Source organism: Sporothrix brasiliensis, assembly GCF_000820605.1.
Source record: "Sporothrix brasiliensis 5110 chromosome Unknown Cont20, whole genome shotgun sequence".
NCBI lineage: Eukaryota > Fungi > Ascomycota > Sordariomycetes > Ophiostomatales > Ophiostomataceae > Sporothrix > Sporothrix brasiliensis.
In genome coordinates, this window is record NW_024467139.1 from 816,429 (window position 1) to 839,014 (window position 22,586).

The following is a 22,586-nucleotide window of genomic DNA, read 5'->3' on the forward strand; positions in this document are numbered from 1 at the left end:
TCGACTTTCATAAGAGAGGGCGAGGACCGACGAGAGAGGACGGAGGCCGACTCAGACATCCAGGAGACCGACCGTCGAAGAGAATCGGAACCCTTGGTCCCATCCCCGAGCCCACTCACCACTCACCATTCTTTGCTCGTTGTCATCCTTGTTCCTTTTTCTTTTCTCTCCTCACTATCTTGGAAGGGGTAGGGGAAGGGGGACGTCGTCCTCCCCCAATCTTTGCTTTCGTGCTGCCATGTCCGTTTTCGGTGAAGAGAGCTTCGGCCAGACTAGGACGGGAAAAGAGCGATGGAAGCAATAGATGAAAAACGAAATTTCGCCGCATGATGAGACGATCAGAGCTCCATTGTCTTTTCCGTTTCGGTGTTTCCCCGTGCCTTGTTTGTGGCCCCGTGGACATGATTTGCATTGTGATTCCCCTGCTCCGTGCGTCCTCGCTTCGGTATCTTTTGTCGTCCTTTCTTTTTCGTGTCGTTTCCTTGAGCGATTGCACAGTCGCGTTGCTCTCCAATCTCTCTTTCTTCCGCTGTTTTCTGCCCATTTGGAGAAAATTTGCATTTCTCCTCCCTGTCTGGAGGGGGAGTGTGTGATACGCCGTGTTACTGTTGGGTGTATGTGGTGGAAACTGGGGGTGCCGAGATGCTAAGAGGGGCGTGCAGGAAAAGAGGGGAGGACCAGGAAGATGCCTTCTGTCTCCAGTCAAGGGGTGAGTCGAACGTGTCGAGTAGATTTCTTTCCATCACAGAGACACTGGCCACATTGCGACCAAAGCACAACGACCAAGGTCGTATGACACGCAAAATGAGGACTGTGATTGTGTGGGGGTCCGATGGCGTATGCTTGACGGGGCCCTTAGGGAAGGATGGATGCTCGGACGACAGCAAAACTTCTCGAAGCTTTTGCGTTTGCGATGCTTGCCGAGTTCATCGTGAAGCGACTCCGCTTGCCTGGGCTTCCCTCCGTCTGATATGTGCGTGCCCGCGACTGTGGCAAGCATTGTCACAGCAAGGCGCTCCTCGTGTATGCATGCCTGGCCGAGTGAATCGAGTATGTAATGATGCGTGATTTTGTGTTGTCCTCGTCTTCTGTTGTCCCACCTCTCTTCAAGGGAGAAAAACTGCTTATCAGCTAAGGCCACGGAAGGAGTGGACAGAAAGAAAGCAAAACACAAAATTGAAAAGGTGTGAGCTTCGTGGGTGGATGGCGACGCAGAGACGCAGCATCCCCCCACTCTCGAAGCACGTCCATGAGCTCCGATAAAGCTTTGAGCTTTTTGGCCTGCCCTCCGTCTTCTTGACGCAGCCAATCAGTAGATTGCCTTCCCTATTCAGAGCCAGAGAAAAAGGAAGCGGGGGAATGCTCCGTACCGATGCCTCATTTTGTATGCTTTTTTTTTTCTCTGCATCCGAGAAGGAAAGGCAAAGGACGGGCATGGAGATGTGTGGTGACAGACGTTCGTCCCCGGGCCAAAGCGTGCCCGCAAATGCTTCGGCTCCCATGCGTATTTTGTAGCCCAGTGGCCCGTCTTTCCATTGCCACAGTGCAGGACAATCCCACTGGGGGCTTCACCGGCGGCAAGGTGGGAGGTAACAGGGCAAACAGAGCTCTGGTATGAGTGGGCGTGTCTGGGCAAGGTGGTGGAGGGTAAGATCAGCACTAGCCAAGGGCCTCGAGTGTTCCATGATCTGATTGTGTACTTTTCTTCCTCTCGTTCTGCCCAACTGTGCTTTGTGACTGCTTTGGCTGCAATGGTCTCCTGTCCAGTCGTTTGGTTCATCCTGGCACATGTTCTGCAATATGCCATTCCACTGCACTATATCCCTTTCCTTCTCAAGAGTTAACAATTTGCGGAGCACAGCTGCGGTAATGCAGCTGGCAGCATTTTTACTGGAGCACAGCTTCCGCTTCGTCTTTCGATCGGGCATTCTCTGTCTGAAAAACATGTTAGCATACGGCACCCATCCACTTTTTTTTCCATATGTGCTGCAAAGGCACAAAAATCAGCCGCCGTGCCCGTAGAGCTTGCTCGTATTTCGTGATATTGTTGAGGAATCTGTCGGTGCGCCCCGAAGTTGCAATTGGCTTGTTCACCGTACTTACCAGAACGGCGGTAAAAATAGCACGGCTGCTGGCGCTGAAGTAGCGTCGACCTTGGCGTGACTTGTCACTCAGCCGCCTGGTTACCCCTTTCTTCTCCTCTGCTCCCTTTTCTTCTTTTCCTTGCATGCTGCCTCCTTCTTACGCTGACAATCTTCCTTGGTGCGTTGTGATTTCGCGTTGAATTCCTCGAACGGGCATACCCCAACGCAGATGACGGGAGAGCGGGGTGCTGTTTCCTGTCTTTCTTTTCGCATTCCTTGTCATCGGATCATCGCCTCCTGCTGGTTAGCCACTCGCCGTGTCCGTCTTGTCCACTGTTGTGTGTGCTTTCCAATTGGTAGCTCCTCCACTTGTTGATTTTTTTTCTCTCTCACACCGCCTCTTCAGACCAAGACAGGGTGAAATATGGAAACGTAACACATATTGCATGCCCAAACACCACTAGTTGCGTGAGACCCCATACTGCTACTTTTGAACATTTGCGTTGGCCTGGTCATCGCGGGGAAGGGCTCCGGGCGGAACAGAGCCGACGTGCAGTAGCTCTCCTGCGCAGCGTAGCGTTGCGGCCCCCTTGCGTTTATCGGGCGAAGTCCATTTGTTTTTCCTTCCTTTTATTTTATTTTTAAAAAAATATAAACAAAAGGATAGGGGGTGCAGCTTCGCAGAGTTGTCGTTTCGGTCGTTCGTCGATGGCCGTGTGGCTCTATGAGAGATTGCCATTCGTCAGGCGGAGATTGCCATGTGGAGCAGAGGTGTACGAAGTATGACAGGATGCGTGTAAGTCAGAGGTGGTTCTTGAGTGCGGTAGAAGACAAAAGCGGAGTCCCGCCCGACTTCGTACAAAGAGCACAGGTCTTTCAGACCAGGTTTCTTTTGAAAATGTTTTGTCTTCTGTAGAACTATATTCGAGCGTTTGCGTGTAAGTTTCAGAACGTAACGGGGCAAGAAGCCGATTCCTAGCTGGCGGATGTTAACGAATAACGGCCACGACTGTGTGAACTTGTCTTAGCCACCAAAATGCAAGTGTCGCCTCTTTCCGCAAGCAAATAAGGCTGATGGTGCCTGTCGGCAGGTGTGATACTGACACAAGGTACGGAAGTGTGGCATGGTCTGGCAAGAACAAGTTGTTTGTGGCGCGGACGATTCTTGCCTTCGGATCAAGGAGAGCTTCTGGGGTTGAGGGACACGCCACATAACAGAGTTAGACCCCGGTGGCCCCGTGTTTTGAGCCTCCTTTGAGCCATTCTGGATTCGCTGTGCAGAACCAGATGTCTGCGTCGTGCGTCTCGAACCGTGCGCTGTGCATCGTCCAGTTGTATGCATGTACACCACTTTGCTGCATATCCACACCGTAAAGGTACACGGCACCCTTGTCGTGGTTTTCATGATTTATATTTTTTCGCCTCACATGACCCTTATATGCCGGCTTGTAAAATTGCATGGCATCTGCAAGATGCGCCTCCTGCTTCAGGTCCGACCGAGACCCATCGAGCCAGGATGGTTTGATGTAAGAAAGGGGGCGGAGCTACACCGGATGCTGGATGCCGCACTTTGCTTGCACCTGCGCCATTCTTTGTTTGCGCTTGTGCAACGTCAACCAAGCCCTTGCATTCCGAGAACGAGTTGCGAAAATTGAAGAACAGATGTGGGCTGTAAAGTTGCTCTTTGGTTTGCGACTGTTTCTGTTAGCAGATTTCCAAGCTGCAATAGTGTGTCCCTCAACAGACGTGGCGGTGAGGTCGACTCCCCAACTCAAACCCAAACCAGCGCCTGCGCCGGCATGAGCCGTGCCGGACACATCGAAACCCGGATATTTGCCATCTTTCTGTGCTGCTTTCTTACCACGAAAGCGATAGCTTGCTGCTTTGTAAAGAGGGAAATATGCCGTAGACTGGTTCAAACCGTCAAGAGTAGCTCGGTGAGATAGGCAAACTGCCCCCCACACGAGACGTATCGTATCGATGCACCTTGTCCAGGTTCGTCTTCACTTAGCACAGCGAGCCCACACAAAGCGGCGCATGCCGACGCACGCCCTCCGTGACGTGCAACCCGGTCAGACGAATCTACCATGACAAAAGGTGATGCCAGACACACACCCTAGCTCCGAGACCGATCTGGGTGAACCCCATGACCGTTCGAATCTGCTTGCTGAGGAGGAATGTGCATCAACAAAAACAGAGACCCCCGCACTGCATCCCACACTCCCAGGGGCGGTCAGGCGAAGCGGATAGTCGCGTAAGGAGCAATTACGGGGTATGGATTCTTGTGGTCTTTGCCTCTTGTGGTTCTTCGACCGATTGCGTCTTTTGTTGGGGGGCTTTTGTTAGAGTGTGTTATTCGAATTCGGTTTGCTATGGGATTCTCACGTTGTGTTCTGTCGACTGGGGTCCTCAAGTGCAAGTCGTCCTAGCGTGTAAACAAAGCAAAGTAAGCGATGGAAGCACTAGAGAAACCAATGTTGTGGGACAAGGAGCAAGGGTGTTGGTATGTGATCCTTGGAGGCTTGAAAGTCAATGGGAAGAGAGGAAATGTGCGGATGGGAGAAGAAAGGGGCCATCTTTTGCTTTCGTCCACAATACTGCCCACAACCACTTCGATACTGGGGCTGGTCGTTCTTGCCTTTTGTGCTTTTCAAATTCTCGCCGCCTTCTATCTCTTCTGACTTCTCATCGCTCCTTCCCATTTTCCCCGTCCTTGGACAAAGTAGTGCCGACCGACACACGCCGTGCGCCTTCCTCGACTTCCCATTCCGCGGCTTCCGTCTGGCATCGAGTAAGTACGGTCGCACCTTCCCCGTAGAACACACCATGCAAAAACGTCAACAAAGGCCGCACCTGCCAAACAAAGAGCCGCGCCCCTGTATTCCCCTGGGTCTCCTTCTCGTCTTTTTGCGATCCTCGTCGTCTCCGTCCTTCCCGCATACTTTTTCGTCAAAATAGCTTCACCCACCACCTTAAGCATACTTTGTACGCTCACACCCTATATTTCACCGTGTTAGTGCAAAGTGGCCCTCCCTCCCCACCTTTGGAGTTACCCAGGTGCATCTTCATTTCACATTTCATTCCGCCTGGGCCTGTGTCATACCTGACTTTTTTTTTTTTTTTTGCTGACTTTCAATGGCACAGCGTTGGACCCAAGCCAGAGCTTGAGTCTCCCGTCTACCGGCTGTCAAATCTTTCTCTCGACATACCCTCAGTTCCTAGGTGAGATCCTCCTCGTCTTCTCATCACTTTCGCGTCACTACCGTTTCTTCTCGTAACGAAACGAAACAATTCTCCCATATTACATTTGCCATGTTGGTGTCTTGACATCTCCTCACTTTTCCCTCACTGCCCTCTCTCTCCGTTCTGGCAGCGATCCTTGTCGATCCCTGGAGCCTCCTGTCATCGACGGTCAGATATCTAGTGCTGTCCTAACTCCTTTATCCGCCTGCCAGTCTATCCGACCACTGTCGCAACTGAAAGCTTATTTCCAGATTGCCAGACTAAAGTGTATTGTTCGCTAATAATAGAGGTCATCACAGAATCCGTCCTGATCACGGAGTAATCCAGGTCACTGTCACCCTCCACCAGCGCCACGCTAGCTGCCTGCCAGGCCAGACCGACCTCATTCTCTATCCACGCCCCAGAAGGCCAGGCCTCGTTCCTCGTTGCCGTCCACGCCCGCCGTGTAGCCACTGTTTTACGCACACCTCCCATCCATTTCCTCAACACACCCTCTCCTCAGTCCCATCACTCGAGTCTTGGAGCTTTGCGGCGAAGCTTGCGAGGATACGAATGCCCCCAAATCCCGTCCACGTATTCAGACCTCTTCACCCCCAGAAACGCCGAACACCGCAGTGCAGATTTTTCGGTTCTGGACTCGCCACGTCCACGCGGTCGCCTCCCTAGCTTTCTTCGCGTCGACCGAAGCATTCTATTGACCCCTTTCTGTATTGCTCCTCTCTCATCTCTCTGCTACCTCTCGCTGAACCCCCAAACCCCCCTCCCATTGTCCTATATAAGACTGGCGGCTCTGTCCAACAAAAGGATTTTCTAATCTCCCTTTTTTTCTCGTCATATTCATTTACCAAAACCTATTCAAGTTTTGTCGTCGTTATTGAGGCGCGTAGGTACTCTTTTGTACCGCACTCTATAGTTTTACCAAACCCAAGTTGTTTGAGTTGGTATATTCCTATTCATCGTCAACGACATTTTGGCGTTGCATTCCCCACACAAGCTTCCAAACCCCCGGATAGTTTGGCCTTCGTCGAGTAAAATTCACGATCCGTCCAACCACCCCACTACCTTACCTTTTTACTACTCTACTTATCTTCGCTCGCTTCACTTACACACACCTAGTCCCCAAATCTGCCGTTCTCTATTTATTCTCACCTTTTCTTTTTCACCTTTCGCTTTTTTCTTCCCCCTTCACTCCTTTCACATCCTCCGATCCGCATTCTTTTACGTCTTTTCTCATACTTTTCACATTTGCCACAAATCGTCAAGATGGGCTTCATTGTCGCTCGCTCCGTCGTGGGCTCCATCCGCCTTGCCTCCAAGGCCCCTGTCGTTCGCTCGACTTTGATCAAGCCTGCTGTCTATCGCACGCCGGTGCAGTCGCGCGTCTTTTCCGTCGCCACCCCTCGTCTCACGAAGAAGAGCGAGGTCATCAAGGAGACCGAAGTCCCTGTGTCCATTTACAGCCCTGATAGCAAAGGCACCGCCTCGAGCCCCGACCATTTCAGCATCCCCGTCAAGCCGGCTGCTCAACCCTCCGCTGCGCTCAATGAAGATGTTGAGAACGAGGACGTCGTTCCCCTCGATCCCAAGGTCTACAAGGCCATGTCCCCCACCATGCAGAAGATGTCCGTCATGGGCAAGGTCATCATCATTACTGGGTAGGTCTTTATGTTTTTGTGTCCCGCTTCGCAGAGCCTGAATGAACGTCCTTCTTTTCAAACGGCCAGTAGCTAACAAGTGTCTAAGTGGTGCCCGTGGCCTCGGCAACCACATGGCGAGAGCCTGTGCTGAGGCTGGTGCCAAGGCTGTCGTGATCTTTGACGCCAACCAGGAACTGGGCGACGAAGCCGCCGAGGAGCTACACCGCAAGTCTGGTATCGACGTCTCGTTCTTCAAGGTCGATGTTCGTGACGGCAGCGCTATTAACGCCGCTGTTGATCAAGTTGTCAACCTCTACGGCGCTCCCGACGTTCTTGTCAACTCTGCCGGTATCGCCGATTCAAACATCAAGGCCGAGACATACGACCCTGCCATGTTCCGTCGCCTGATTGACATCAACCTCACTGGTTCGTTCCTCATGGCCCAGTCCGTTGGCCGCGTCATGATGGCCGCTGGCAAGCCCGGTTCCATCGTTCTGGTTGCCTCCATGTCCGGCAGCATCGTCAACTACCCCCAGGAGCAGTCTTGCTACAACGCGTCCAAGGCTGGTGTCATCCAGCTCGGCAAGTCTCTGGCTGCCGAGTGGGCCAAGTACTCCATCCGCGTCAACTGCATCTCCCCCGGCTACATGGACACTGCCCTCAACAAAGTCCCTGCCCTCGATGCCCAGAAGAAGATCTGGCGTAGCTTGACTCCCCAGGATCGCCTCGGCGCTGTTGATGACCTCAACGGCCTCTGTGTCTTCCTAGCCTCGGACGCCAGTTCGTTCATGACTGGCTCCAACGTCCTGATTGACGGTGGCTACACTCTCTACTAGACCAGGCACATGCGTGTCTACTAGTAGATGATGATTTTCGATGATACCCAACGATTATGATTATTTACTTTCCGATTTGTGCCATTTGATTATCATTTGGACAACCCAATGCTCGCTTCTCTCTGGCTTAATGTGGATGGTGAAAGAGAGGGTAGTGGGATACTGGGCGACATGATCTCTTCTCATATTGAAGACTATCGGTTCTTTTCTTCGGATTTGTGTCTTTGCACCCAATCAACTCAGGAGTACGCAAGGGCGGAACGGCAAAGAGTGTTTGCAAAAAGGTGTTTGCTTTTTTTTCTTCTTTCGTTTTTGCTTTATTTATGAAGCTGCAAAAGGGGAGTTCTACAAGGTTTTCGGCATTTCATACGGCTTTCCGACATAGAATAGCGATTTGTTGTGTTTACGTGCACGTTGATCACAAGGGAGTTCGTCCTTTTTTTTTCAAAAGAATAGAATTGGATGACAACATCCACCTTCAAAAATACACACCTTTTTCAATTTAATACCTGCTGTCAATAATAAGACATCAATTTTACGTCGCAAACCAAATAAAAATTCCCAAATTGTAAACAAACACCAAGGAGACGACGAGGTCACCTGCAAGCTTGTCTTGACCTTCAACCTGATGAGCAAGTCAACAAGGTGGCACAGACGTAATATTACCGTTGTGTCTTAAGTCAAAACAGTCACAATCATCAAGAAGAAAGATAGTAGGAACAAGACCATAAAATAGGTAGAATAGATTCAGATTTATTCGGCCTCCCCAGATCGTAAACACAGGGAGCCAGTAGCTGAGAACATAGGAAAAATCCAGGCAAGGAATAAACTGCCGGAAGATGAAACTGAAAAAAAAAAAAATAGAAATAAAACGAGCAGCTTATAATAACCTGTGCTGCATATGTCCATCGATGCCTCCTTCCCCGGGGCGTACTGTCGGCGTCTAAAGAATTCAGAAGTTTCGTGTGTTCGGCGTGAATTGCGAATGAAGGAGTTGTTGGTTGACGCGTGAATTGTGTATGGTATGTATATATGGTTTGGTGTTCTCGTCATGTCCACGTTTTGCTTTCATGGTGGCGACCCGACTTCCCCGCATGGGCACATTAGTCGCACAGTCCTGGGATGTTATTTTGAGTTTTTTTTTTGGCCGTTGTCTTGTTGCGTGGTTGGTGGTATATCTTTTTCAAAACAAAGTCTTGGTTTCACGTCACTTTTTATTATTTATTTTGCCTGGTCTTCTCCTTTCCTGTGGATGACCATTGTTCATTGCCCCTTCCGAGCCTTCTCCTGGGCTTTCGCTTCACGGGCGGCACGAACCAGCGGCGACAACTGCGATAAGTCCACACATAGCTTCATAAAATCATGCTGGAGGAATGTTAGCATCGGTCAGACTCGGTAGAAACAATGGGTAGCGAGCGCGAGAGTCGGGAGAGCCTATATTTCACATACCCTTAACAGGTCATGGGCGCTTGCCCGCTTGTCAGGCTCCACCTTGAGGGCAAAGTAGAGGAAGTCGCGGAAGACCTCGGACAGATTGTGCTCCTCCTTGATGACAGGCGTGCCGTTTGTGGCGATTAGCCAGAGAGCGCGCAGCGGCGATTCCGTCAGGTAGGGCGGCTCGCCCTCGATCATCTCAATGGCCATAATACCGAGAGACCAGATGTCGACCTTGCGGCCGTACTCCTTACGCATGACCACCTCAGGAGCCATCCAGTAAGGCGTACCGACCATAGTAGTCCGCTTGTTTTGGGCTTCGTTGATAGTCGCGCAAAAGCCGAAATCAGCTGCAAACGGTTAGTTTGTGAGTCCAGAAACAGTACCTTTTTTTTTAAAAAAAAAAAATGAAGAAAATCAAGGACGTGGTAACATACTGAGCTTGATGTTGCCTTCCATAGACAGTAGGATGTTGTCCGACTTGATGTCACGGTGGATGACACCCTTGGAGTGCAGATGCTGTAAACCCTTTAGAGTTTCGCGGCAGACGGACGCAATCTGGCCTTCCGTCATGATGTTGTACGTGACAACATCAGTCAAGCTGCCGCCTTCCATGAACTCCATGATGACCCACAGCTCGCCCTCCCACAGGTAACTGTCAATGAAGTTGACAATGTTCGGGTGGGAGCTGTCTTTCATGACCAGGATCTCGTTGATGATCAGGTCCTTCTTTGGCTGCTGCTCCAGGTTCATCTGCTTAATGGCAACCAACCGGTTGCTGCCCCGCTCAAAGCCCGTGTAGACACCACCCGAGGCACCCTGGCCAATCTTGTTGAAGCCACGGTACATACGGTGCGGGTCGCCGTCGGAGCAGATTTGCCGGAGGCGCGCAGAGATATCGATACCAGTAGCGGTGTTCGTACGTGGTCGCTGGCGCGGCCGGGCCTGGGACTGCAACTGCTGGAGCTGCTGCTGCTGCTGTGTGGTCGTCGCTGCTGCCGGATACGGTTGGGCCTGTGGTGAGCGCCCAGCGCCATTGATGTCGGGCGAGCGAGCAAACTGGTGGTGCTGGGACTGCGGCGGTGTGGGCTGCTGTTGCTGTATTGGTTTGTGCTGCTGCTGGCGTGTGCTGGTCGTCCGTCCCAGCTGTCCAGTCATAGCGGCCTGCGCCTGCGCAATGGCCTGGTCCTGCTGTTGCTGGAGGAGCTGCTGCTGGTACGCAGCGGCTTGGGCGGCCGCGTTCGCCTGCTGTGCACTGCTCACGCCGCCAGCCCCTGGCGGCTGGTACGGCGCTGTGACACGCGAGTTCGACCGAGAGCGGTGTTCTTCGGGAAGCATGGGGACGTTGTCTTTCGGCGGAGGTGCAATCGGCGGTTGGCCCGTTCCATCGTCTTGCTGATGGTTCATACCAATGCCCGAGTCCTTGGTGGGCGGGAATGGTGCCTGGGGCGCGGTGCGAGACGGCAGGCTTACAGGTGGCCGGGGTGCGGGTCGGCTGGGCATCAGGTTGATATCCTTCAGGCCAGACGAGCCCGGGCCTTTGGGTACGGGTGGTGGCGAACGGGGGTTCACAAAGCTGCCTTCGTAGTTGACGAGCGGGAAGCGAGGACTCGTGGGCGGGCTCATGAGCGGTGACATGGGGTTGAATGCTCCGGGAACACCACCTGCCGGGACGTTGGGGGACGGAGCCGTCAAAGACGTTGACGAGTTTGCTTGTGGAGGCATACCAGGGCGGGCATCGTGAAACTTTTCCAACACCTGGTCCTCCTGTGGCTTCTCCGTCGTCTCCTTGTAGAACGTGATGACCTGCATGAGGGCTTCTGGATTTTGCGTGCGCTCCTTTTCTGTGATGCCACTCTCATTAATCAGTCGCTGCCATTCCTTTGGCAGGCCCTACTCTTGTGTGTTAGCTAACCTTAACGTGGGAGGGGGGGGGGGTGGAGGGGTTACTCAAAAACCCTGTTTGCAAACTTGCCGTAAACTGTCCCGTATTGCTGTCGTAGCCGACATGCGTGACGTGAACGGGGTTCTCCGGTGCAGAAATCAGCGGCTTCTTTGGTGAGCCGACCAAGCTGGTCATGAAGCCTGAGAAGCCCGACTTTTTGCGCAACATGCTCGGTCCCCTGAGCTCTCTGCCTTCGTCGGAGTAACGCTTCGTGCCTGGGAGCTGCGAGTCGGCGCTAGAGCCTCCAGAAGGCCAGGTCGGCCCAGACTGTGCTGACGGGGTCTTCTCGCTCAACTCGTTTGAAGGCGTGGGAGACGCAGCGGCTGTAACGGGTGCCGATGCGGCGGTCGTTGTCGAAATCGCGGCGACAGCGGGATTGCTGGTATTGGCGGCATTGGCAGCACTGGCGGCACCGGCGGATGGCGTTGAGCCGCCTGGCACGCTCGTGGGGAAGCCCGAGGCCTGCATCGTGGTGTTGGCGGCGGTTGGCGGTACCGGGGCGTTCCGCGAGGGCTGAAATGACTGTTGTGGGGGAAGATTTGAGGACAAAGACGAAGAGTTCGGGGCAGGTGTGGGTGTCGTAGTCTCTTCGATGCGGTTCAAGATGGCGGCGCCGTCAAAGGGTGCGCCGACAAAGTCCTCGGAGGCCGAAGTGAGAGCGCTACCGTTTGACGGCGAGCGGACAACGGCGTCGGGGATGGCGCTGTGATTCATACGATTGGAGGGCGCGGATGCAGCAGCAGAGGCAGCGGCCGCAATCGAAGCGTTGTATGGGTACGGGTAAGAAGGATGAGGAGGAGAATACAGTTGCTGCTGCTGCTGCTGCTGCTGCTGCTGCTGCTGCTGCTGCTGCTGATGTTGCTGCGTCTTCTGATGCTGATATTGCTGGTAGTCGGCCGTGAGGAACTCGCCGCCAGGTAGGTTGGGTGAGGGGTTTGAGAGCGACGGGGTGCCTGCAGAGGGCAGATGGCGCGGCGAAGAGGACGTGGACGAGGACGCGTAGGCCGAGAAAGACGTGCGGGTTTGGGGAGCGCTCGGAGCGCGCCTCAAACTCGTGGAGCTGCCTTTGCTCTGCAGAGACTGGGTGTCGATTGTGCGACCATCGAAGCTCGTCGACGAAGAGTGTTGGTATGACGAGGGCGGAGGCTTTTTGGTGAGTCGGCGACGATTCTGCTGCTGCTGTTGCTGCTGCTGTTGTTGTTGTTGCTTCTTTTGTTGTTGGTGGGAAGTGCCGAGGGAAGAAAGAATATTCAGGCTTTGGCCGCCACCGTCCATGGTACTACACCTCTCAGGTGGAGCAGGCTAAGAGGGAAGGGGAAGAATGGGGGGGGGTCACAGAAGGGGGGGGGGGAGGGTTGAGAGACGGTGGAGATGGGCGAGAAGAGGAGGGAAATGGAGTGGTTCTGGCGGGGAAGAACCAGAAAGTACACGGCAATGGGCGGGTCAAGCACGCATACAGCAAGTACCAAAGGCGAGCGAGACGAGCGAGACGGACGGAAGACCAAGGGAAAGGGGCCCTGGGGAGCAGCGACGGACGAGACAGAGGTGGGAAGCGTGGTATGGCAAATGAAGGCGTGCGATTGGCCGACAAGCGTGGAAAAAGACGAAAATGAGTGGGAAGAGGAGAGTGGGAAGAGTGGAAATAGTGGGACAGGTGGGCAAAAAGGTGGGCGTGTGAAAAATTTGGACGGGTCGTCGCTGTCTGGCGCAGTGCAGCTGTCCAGGCCCTTGCAGGCTTTTGTTGGTGCTTTTGGGGTGTGCTGTCGCCCCTTGGATCGCCCGTCTTGGGTCCCCTTGGTCGATTTTGGCCCTGGATGCGAGACAAAAACTGACAATCGAAATAAAGGGTAACTGTGGGGTCGACCGGGAACGGAGAGGCGTGAGAGGCGCGAGAGGCGTGGATGGCAACAGCTAGTCGCGACGGACGGACGGTAGCGTCTGAGCGAGAGATGCGGTTGCAGACGGCGTGGAAACTTGTGAAGCTGCGACGTCTGTCCTTTCGCAGTGCGTGCTGCAGATGTTTAGCCTTTATTCTCTTTTTTTTTTCCTTTCGTTTCTCCGGTTTTATTTTTTTGTTGCAACTTCTTTGGCGTGTCCGAATGGGTGGTGCTGTTTTAGGTCAGTGGAGGAGGGGCGAGTGGAGAGCGAATGGAGAACGGGGAACAGAGGACGCAGAATGGTGGAATGACGGCGTGACGAAGGACGGGTGACGGATGCACGAATACCAGATGTCGATGAGGGTGTGTTGTTGATTTTTTTTGGTTCGCGTCGGAGGATGCAGGAAAGGGGGGGATTGGGAGAAAGAGGGCGGCAATAAAGAAGGAGAGAGCATGAAGAGGAGAGGGGGGCCAAGAACGGGGGATATATTGGACACTGGGAGCAGGGCAGTCGCGACCCGATCGATGGTCGACACGGAAGCAACGACGGGCAGAAAACGTCAGGAAGAAGGAAGGAGGTGGTAATCGAGGGCCAGTTGGGCTTGCTGGCAGCAACATCCAAAGGCGCCAAAAGGAAGGAAGCGATGGCGGCCTGGAAAGTGGCAGCCAAGTTGCAAAGTGCAGTCGCAGCGCAGCGTGCAGAATGCGCCTGCTCCGTTGCGTAACGGTAGACGTGTATGTTGCAGTGGAGACGACCTTTGAAGAGCAAGTACCCGCGCGCAGTCGGCGGCAGGAAGGAGTACTTTGCGCCTGCACGTTCACGTCCACGTTCACGTTCACACTCACACTCACACTCACCTCTCACTTCGCATTTACACGGACGGTCCGTAACCCAGGAGCGGCAGACGCTGGACGAGGACGGCGGTCTCTTTCGTCTTTTGTGCCGTTTGTTTGCAGTGCGACGATTCGTGATTCGGCGTCGGCCAAGCGCGGATGGTGGTAAGACAGCGTTCGACGGCGTTGGGTTCGTGTGCTGATCGTCGTCTGTGGGCCGTTTGGTGTTGCCCGTTTCGTCGTTGTTGCCTCCGGGAGACGAAAGCGCGAAGAAACACGGAAGGTGCGAGATCGTCGAGCGGGGAGGGAGACAGGGGAAGGCGGCAGGAGCTGGCGAAGACAGAAGATGATGAAGGAAGGAACGAACGGGCACGATAGTACCAAAGAAGGTGAAATTTTGGATGCAGAAGAGGACGCAGATTTGAATGCCCCCTACGACGTCAGGCAGGAAAAGATAGGACCAGGGGAAACCGAACATGCGAGCATGGCCAGGGTCTCTCTGGGTGCTTGGCCTGCCCCCTCGTCTATGAATGCTCCGTGTTCATAGTAGCTCCGCGGCAATGGGCGTCAGCAAGCAAGGCCTGGCCTTGTCGCAATTGAGCAGAACAGGAAACAGCTGGGTAGCGGGACAGCTTGGACGCACCTTCCCAAGATTAAGATACCTAGAACGCTGTCGCGTTCCGCGATTTTCGTCTCCTTGGGTGCGCGTTGTCTTGACTCTCTTTCAATCAACTACGACATGGCACAGTCCGGGGTCGTTTGACGGCGCTGGGGACGGGACGATTGGCCCTTGGTTCGAGATACTGTGGTTGCGCTTTTGTCCAGGAAACATTTGTTGGCTCTGCCGCGATCGTCCCTGCACGTGGTCGTCATCTACGAATTGCCGTCTCTTGCGACCTCACAAAGTATTTGCTTTGGCTCTCTCTGTCTGGCCACTTTTCCTGCACCGCTCTTCCCTTCATCATGTTCGTCCGGTGTCCGGGCGGTGTGGCAGCACGAGAAGCACATGTTGAGCGTCACACGCGCAGTCTCAGCGGTTACAGCAGCGCGGTGTTGGCCCCATACCACACGGCGGTCGTTGTATCGTGCGCTCGATGTGCTGTTCGATGTGCCGTTCGGTGTGCTCCGTTCGGGGCCCAGGAGTACATGCAACAACGTCCAAACACCTCTCCAAAGACGGCGAGCCATGCGACGTACACCCTATGGCGTACAAGAACTCGGATCGCAGCTTTGAAGACCACAAGACAGGCTACAATACAATTCGACTTTCCCCAATTCACCAAGCTCTTTCACATTAAGACGCAGATTTGATGAGGTGCAATAGCTTTGCAAACACGCCAGTGGTACGCTCCTGTTTCCAGCCCCAGAGCAACAGGCCCTGTGTTTCACCAGTGGCCGGTTTTTGTTCTCGACGGTCGGTAGAAACGGACGAAACACAGCTTGGCGCGGCAACAACTGAAAAGACCCTTGGGGGCCAGTATTTCGCGAATGCCTGCAATTCTGTGTTTTCTGCGCTGTGATGATGAACAACAGTGAATGGAGCGACCGTTGAAAAGCACAGATGGCCGTGCATAAGCACAGTGGATACAGTCGGCGCGCTTCCTCCACACGCCAGCCACGACTTACACGCGGCGGCGCGAGTCAAGCGTCCTGTCCCCACGATCTGCAGCAAAGTCCCCAGAAGACGCAGAGCCAACGGCAAGCAGGCTTCTGACGTGGACGGAGACCTACAACGCACAGCATATCTCCAGATAGTTTTCAACCTCGCAGCTTCCACGACGAGCTGACGACAGAAAATGACTGCATGCAAGATACACCTACCACATACGCCGAATGTCCGCACGGCAAAGGAACAGCTGTGGCGTGTGGTGACGCGCGTGTGTGGCGTGCGTCTGAGCTCTGAGTAGGTTCTTGATCTGTCGCCCCTAGTGCCTGCTTCTGCAGTCCGTTGGGCTTTGCAGGCGCGTCACGCATTTTCCTGTTCGGGATTGGCCCAACCCGTTTCTTCGAGCTTCGTCCCCTGTCAATCCAGCCTGGTAGCTCTGTGCTGGCAGTTGCCATGTCGTGTTATTGTGGCGCAGGCGAGACGAGAATTTCGGGAGAGAAGTACGGCGCGGTGAAAAACGAACACTTACGAATAGTGCTGCACGAGGAGACGAGGAGACGAGGAGACGGGCCGGCAAAAGCCCAAGGAAAGAGGCTTAGAGGGACGCAGAAAACCAGAAACGAGCCCATGACGATCGCTTCCCAACGAGTTTATTGCTCCGTAGTCCGACAACGTATATTTACTAAAAGAGGGAACAGATACGAAAGGTTCTAGGTCTTGTTGTCGATGCAGGCTCCCAAGCTGTCCAGAGGCGCCTTGGTGCCTTGGAATGACAAGTTGGCAAAATGATGCATCAACGGGGACCGCCTGCGCCATTGTTCTATAATTATCCTTGTGGAGGCAAAATGACCAAGCATTTGGGCCACAAAGCGAACAGCGTCGGGCAGGCACGCAGTCAGACAGTCTCGCTGCGAAAGGCAACAGCGAGGGCAGCGGTCGCAATTGGCCGTTTTCTCACTGGCCCAGCATCAAGGCACAAGTTGGCACGCAGGCTGCCGACCGTGGCACAATATCTTCCAACATACTTCAGGTTCCATCGTAGATTCGTATCTTATGCGGTCGCTACTACAAGTGACTACTGCGTAGTTGCCATCTTTCTGACAAAGAATACGCCACGTAAAATCTCAGCGGCAGGCACTGGAAACCCCCCGGACTAGTTTGTTTAGCGACCTTTATCGTTGTTTTAGGGCCTGAGATTCATCATGGCTCTCCCAGCCCGCACCACTAGACACTCTGCCTGCACTCTTAACCCTCACTACCGTCAACTCACCACTGGCTGCGGAACTCCTCTCTTATTTGTTTTATCTTTTTATTTAGTGATTTTAGCAGTCTTTCGTCGGCGACTGGGTCTTTCCCCACAGTTTGTCAAAAGCGACCGATCCAGCACCGTCGAGCGTACGAGTGTAGCAGCTTCCGCTTTCAGATCGATCGCACAGAAAGAAGAAAGAACGATAGGCGAATGCTGGTGGACGATAACGGAGGGCAAGTGCAACGGCGCGATGCCACGCGCAAGTGCGACGGCGTATTGTCCGTTTTTGTCTCTAGCGTCCATGGCCTCTGGTTCGAGCGGGCGGGACTTGGGTTGCTGTGTCCCTGGAACGGCATTGACAGTTACAGCACTGGTATGCGCCTTCCCACAACAAGATACGATTCGTACTACAGGACGGAATCAGGAAGGACGGGCCACTGCTCGTTTATATCTGGCAGGCACCGCAAAGAGCAGATGGAGCCTTCCGTGTTTGTGCAATATACTTTGCAGTCCTGAATCTTCAGCAACTACGGAGCACATAGTATTTCATCTGTGAGATATTTCCAAGAGGCATTTTGACACAATTTGGGCGCAGTTGCAACCTGCAACCAACCAGCAATCGATCCACCCGAAGCTGTAGAGCATTGCGATTGCGTCTTTTATCAACTCGACTGCAGACCGTCCTATAGCCGCCAAACCAAAACGGGCATCGGTTGTATTCCGTTTGTCGCCCATAGTAATTCGTACAGAGAACATAATACGGTCTAGTGAAAACGCTCCATCACCAGACTTGTTCCTTCACTCACGAGCAAGGCCTGGACTGTCGTGTTTTTCTAGGGCAGTCCGAAGCGCAGTTGCTCTCGACGCTAATTCGCAGTACGTCGAACGTTCATCGACGGCTTCTCTGTTGACTTTCTAGTCCGCTTCTGTGCGGCCAAAATTCAACATTGACATATGTTTTCTCGGTACTTTTGTGCAAAAGGACACAAAACGACAGGCAGCAGTACTGTACGGTGGCGGCTACGTCGAATATCTTCGACAATAGGCAACTTGTCAACCGGTTGGGGGCGGTGCTCTCGAAACACCATCAGCCGATTACTTCATACTGCTTGCACTTTGCACAGAATGTTCATCAGCCTGGGAGACGCTACGAGGACCGCAGCCGTCGATTCCTGCTTTCGCTGCCCTTTTTGTTACTGTGCCGGTTTGTATCGTCTTGTCCACCTGCGAACCTAGCCTAGGCCACTTTGGCCGGGCCTATTGATGACTGTGGCAGCCTTGAACCCGCAACGTATCGCATCACGGCAGGTTTCCAGGTCGCCAAGGCGCCACAATACTGGCAGCATGCATGCTCACGTCTCTCACTTGCTGCCCACAGACACGTACGGCCCCATCTTCCAGTCAGCTCTTGACGACCCTTGGATGGCCTGCCGGCATGGCAACAGTGCAAGTGGTAGGGCACATCCAAATAGGCGATCCTGTCATCCGGGATCCGCTTCAGCGCTGCGCCCATAGTAGTTATATAGGCATATACTGGATATATTGCTATATACTATCCGCTGCAAGCCTTGCCCTTGAATTCCGTCGCTAGTGTTTGTTGATTCTTGCTCGTTGCTGTTTATGTCAAGGTAAGACCTGGGAGAGAACCAGATATCCCATCGGAACCCTGAAAGGGGAGGTAGGGCATCCAATGTCAAAATCCAGGCCACGGCATGACAGCCGAAATCATGCACCACCACAGTTTCTACAAGCTCTGTTCCTTTCACAACCTTAGATTCTATGCTCTCCCTAGGATTCGATGCCTTCCGTATCTTGGATGACGAACATCTCTGTAGCAACTGGTCTACCTGTACTCCGTAGCTCTGCTTGGCATTATTGAGGTTTATGAAGGCGCCGAAAATGTCATAATTTGTAAACGTCGGAATCTGAACATTGTACGCTGTAAGGCAGCAGAATAAGCAGCCTATAAAATACACTTTCTTCTGTCTTATAGACAACCTCGCCGCCAATCGTCCTAGCCCTTCCATCACTTACCGGCTTCTCATCGTATTTGCCTCTCGCTTTCTCGTTTATTGTTTATTAAGCGGCGCCTCCATTATCCTTCGTTACTTGCCTCGTCGAAAGCGTCGCTTCCTACTTCCTCATTATCCTTCTTTTACCCACCCTAAGCTGAGTTACTGGCGCGAAGGTCCTTCGTCAACAATGACGGCCACAGCGAGCAGCCGCCTCCTAGATAAATCCACAACACCCTAGGCCAGAGCTCAAGCTAGAGACGACCAAGGCCGAGGAGCACGAGGGCGCACATGCACCAGTTGCTAGCTGGCGGGCGTCGGCATTCCCGTGGTCCGGTGGTTCGGCACGGACGGCGAGCACAATGCCATGGTGCTTGACCACCTGGGTCCGGGACCCCAGAGTCCAATGACCTCAAGAGAGAGCCACAGCATGTGTTGATGTGCTGAACCTTGTCCGTCGTCATGTTCTGCCATGTTGTCCCTCGGATGAGTGGCTTCTTTTATGGTTACGTCTCTGCCTACCCGACGCAGTCAAAGTTCCTTACGATAATTCTTTGCCATAATTTTCATCGTACCAGAAAGGAGGGTAAAGGTGTAAGAAAAGAAGGAATCGAGACAGTGGTTGGGTGAAGTTGTATACGTATAAACATAAATTTACGACGGATTTACGGCTGGTTGAAGGCCACGTGAATATGAGACCCACAAAAAATGGTCCTACTAGCCCCGGCTTCTTCCAGCCTTGTGCTCGCCCAGCATCCAGGACTAGTCTAATAAGCGCCTGTCACAGAAACTGACATGATGGGGCCCCCATATACTACACGCCAAAGGCCACGCTCCTGCGCTCATGACAACCACGCGCACAGCTCGACAAGACCATGGAGCTCGAAGACGAAGAAGAATAAAAGGTCAAGAAGATTCTCGATCACCACAGAGAAGAACCACGAACAGAGTACCTTGCAATGTGGAAGGGCTGTAGCAACGACGAAAGGACGTGGAAAACAACTCCGTAACCTGACCAACACGCAGGATGCCGCCATATCACCACCATTTAACACAGAAGCCCCGACGCGGTGCGCGGCGTCAATCCTACCATCGTATTAGACGATGAAGCGAACGACCCTGCACGACCGGAATCACGGAGAATCAACCATAGGCACTCGGCCCTGCTGCCTGAAAATCCGTCGCGCCCAACAGACACCGCACCAAAACAAAACCGCGACAACGAGGCGTCGTATACAAGACCCATTCAGTCGACCACCCCGACACCCAGCCTTCTCCTCTTCCACTCTTTACCATGGACAAGAAACAAACCTCCCAGGAGCTCTTGCAAAGAGAGCAAGTTCCTGCAAGCCCACCGTCACGAAAAAGACAGATCGACAGCGACAGTGACGACGAAACTCCGGTAAAACGAACACGACTGACGCGGGAGAACTTGGTCCTGTTCGACAAAATGGGCCAGAGGAAGAACAAGAAGTCAGACCCCTCGGACGACCCAAATTCAACCAAAACCACGTCAACAACGACATCTGGGTTTGCCGACAAGGCTTACAAGAATGGAATCCTCGAACCAGCATACTCAAGCCACCCACGAACCTCGACGATATTCGTAAACGACATGCGGCGTCCCGCGTTACTGCTTCGCCTCCGGAGTCAGTTTACGAGGGCTATGTCAACCGAGTGGAGGGGGCCGGTAACGAAATAACCATGGTCATTGAGACCAGCGGCAAGCTGCTGAAGGGGTATGATGACAAAGGGTACAGCCGAGCCTTCAACCGATTGTTTACAAAGGCCCCGGCAAACGCCGGGTACAACGACGGCTTGTCGGCCCCGCAGCCCGACTTCGTAGAGGGCCTCGAGAAACAAGAGTTCCGCCCGTTCCAGGCCGCCGACTATATCCCTGGAGCCACTCTTTATAAGGACGACCCCCGTTCCATAACCCTACCGATGATTGCTGGAGAATGGAAGGGCCCTGCTGGGGACATGAGAGAAACGAGAGTGCAGAGTGCCTACGACGGAGCAGCTCTTGTCCACGCAAGAAACCAAGCACTCGCCTACATGGGAGGGTCTGATCCCCCAGGCCACGCAGAAGTCACAACATTCACCGCAGACGGCACCAATCTCAACCTGTACGCTGATTTCGCGACCCCGTCAGAAGGAGACAAAGACGCACTCGAGTACCACCAATATCCCATCTCGTCAATAAATCTCACAGGCACTTTTCAAGCTCACAAGGACGGACGGAGACGTCTCAGGAACGCCCAAGACTATGCGAAGACTCAGTCCGAAGAACTAAGAGACCAGCTGAAAAAAATATTGGAAACAGCAACGCGACATCCTCCAGACCATTGCTGCACCACTGCCTCCACCGAGCGACGAACCCCCAATCCCGACGGACACCTACGACACGACAGCCCCTGGCGAAGCATACGAAGACGACGGGTACGAAATACTCGAACAGCCTTGGCAGCCAACACACGCAGCTTCTACTGGGCCCCACAAGTCAGGATCGCACTCACAGTCTTCCTCGAAACCATCAAAGTTGCACTCCACAAAATCGAGTCACAGCCACAACAGCGAAGGCAAACGAAAGTCTCCGTCCTCACAATCATCCCATGGATCTTCCGGGCACGTCAGCAAGCACAGAAGCTACTAGAAGAAGGACCCTGCGACGGGGCGGTATTCCCACAGGCATTCGGATGGCACCGTCTCTTGGCTGGACGAGGAGGAGGGAGACAAGCTTGACTAGTACGGTCTCTAGGACATCGAGTATGACGGAGGGGAAACCTGTTGCAACCGTTTACTATTGCTGCGGATATATATTTACTAATAACTCTTTATATATGTACTTGTATTTGTCCCCCGTGACGCTCTTGCCTGTGTCTCCTAACTTGCCATCTCCCCCTCGCAGCCCGCTTCCAGCAGCCACACAATTGTCGCTCATCGTCATACTTTGATCTCCTTGTACGTCGCCGCTCCACGGTTATAAGAGTCTTCGAAAGAACGACAACCTTACGGAAGTTATTGTTCTTCGTCTCATGTCATTCCTTTCTCTTCCCAGTTTCCATGTTATGGAATAGGCAAGAGTAAGACTTATGTACGCTAGTTCATTATGCGTGTGCTATTGCTTAGACAGTAGATAAGTCATGCAGTATATTGTCATGTTTACTAAAACAAAAATATAAAATACGAAAGTGTGGCATACACATGACATCGTTACCCTTCCCACGTGTCTGTGCTGTTCTCTTTCGATGAATTTGTGACTTGCTCGACCACGTTTGAGCGGATAGAACAAGGGCAGCTCCGTTCGTCTGGCCACACGTCTGCCGGTTGTTAAAATAGATGGTGGCGTTTTCGCCTCCATGTGTGAGATAGAATACCCAGCGTTGCGAGTAAAGTGCAGTGGTGATGTCTACGCCCGGTTTCTGGAGTGAAACGCAGCAGAGAGAGGGAGAGACAAATGTCTAGTCGGTGCTCTTCGAAAGACGAGCTTTGAGATGATTTTGTAGTTGTGGTGCCTCGGAATTCACGATTATCTCTTTTAATTTATTTTATTTATTTAAAAATGTACAACTTCTATTAAAAATAAAATCGCGGAGTGCGGAATGTCCTTGAGACTTAACTGATGCGTACTTGCTATTCTGCACAACATGAAACTCGTGTGGCAAGGCTGGCTCCCATTGTACGTCGTATGCCCGAAGGACTCGGGCGGCCAGGCCGAGTTCGTGTTTGTTTGAGGCGCTTGGGTCGGGTACTGGTACTTGTCAGAGACCGTGGCCGGAAACACGAGAAATTGGCGTGGACGTCAACATTGCCGGAACTTGGCGCTTGG

The 22,586-nt window shown here is 53.1% G+C and overlaps 3 protein-coding genes across 3 annotated transcripts; 2 read left to right on the forward strand and 1 right to left on the reverse strand.

Moving 5' to 3' along the window:
• Nucleotides 1-6,590: 6,590 nt before the first annotated feature.
• Nucleotides 6,591-7,800, forward strand: SPBR_07400 (uncharacterized protein; the record flags this gene model as incomplete). The annotated part of the gene is made up of 2 exons (XM_040765654.1): nt 6,591-6,982; nt 7,071-7,800. 2 exons carry the CDS (start codon nt 6,591-6,593, stop codon nt 7,798-7,800), a joined length of 1,122 nt encoding a protein of 373 aa, XP_040616228.1.
• A 1,263-nt stretch (nt 7,801-9,063) lies between these two features.
• Nucleotides 9,064-12,454, reverse strand: SPBR_06468 (p21-activated kinase 1; the record flags this gene model as incomplete). The annotated part of the gene is made up of 4 exons (XM_040764724.1): nt 9,064-9,165; nt 9,250-9,584; nt 9,672-11,078; nt 11,206-12,454. The coding sequence occupies 4 exons, from the start codon at nt 12,452-12,454 to the stop codon at nt 9,064-9,066; spliced, it is 3,093 nt and encodes a 1,030-aa protein (XP_040616229.1).
• An 8,007-nt stretch (nt 12,455-20,461) lies between these two features.
• SPBR_07890 (uncharacterized protein) lies at nt 20,462-21,050 on the forward strand (the record flags this gene model as incomplete). Its single annotated transcript, XM_040766144.1, has 2 exons — nt 20,462-20,883; nt 20,990-21,050. 2 exons carry the CDS (start codon nt 20,462-20,464, stop codon nt 21,048-21,050), a joined length of 483 nt encoding a protein of 160 aa, XP_040616230.1.
• Nucleotides 21,051-22,586: the final 1,536 nt, after the last annotated feature.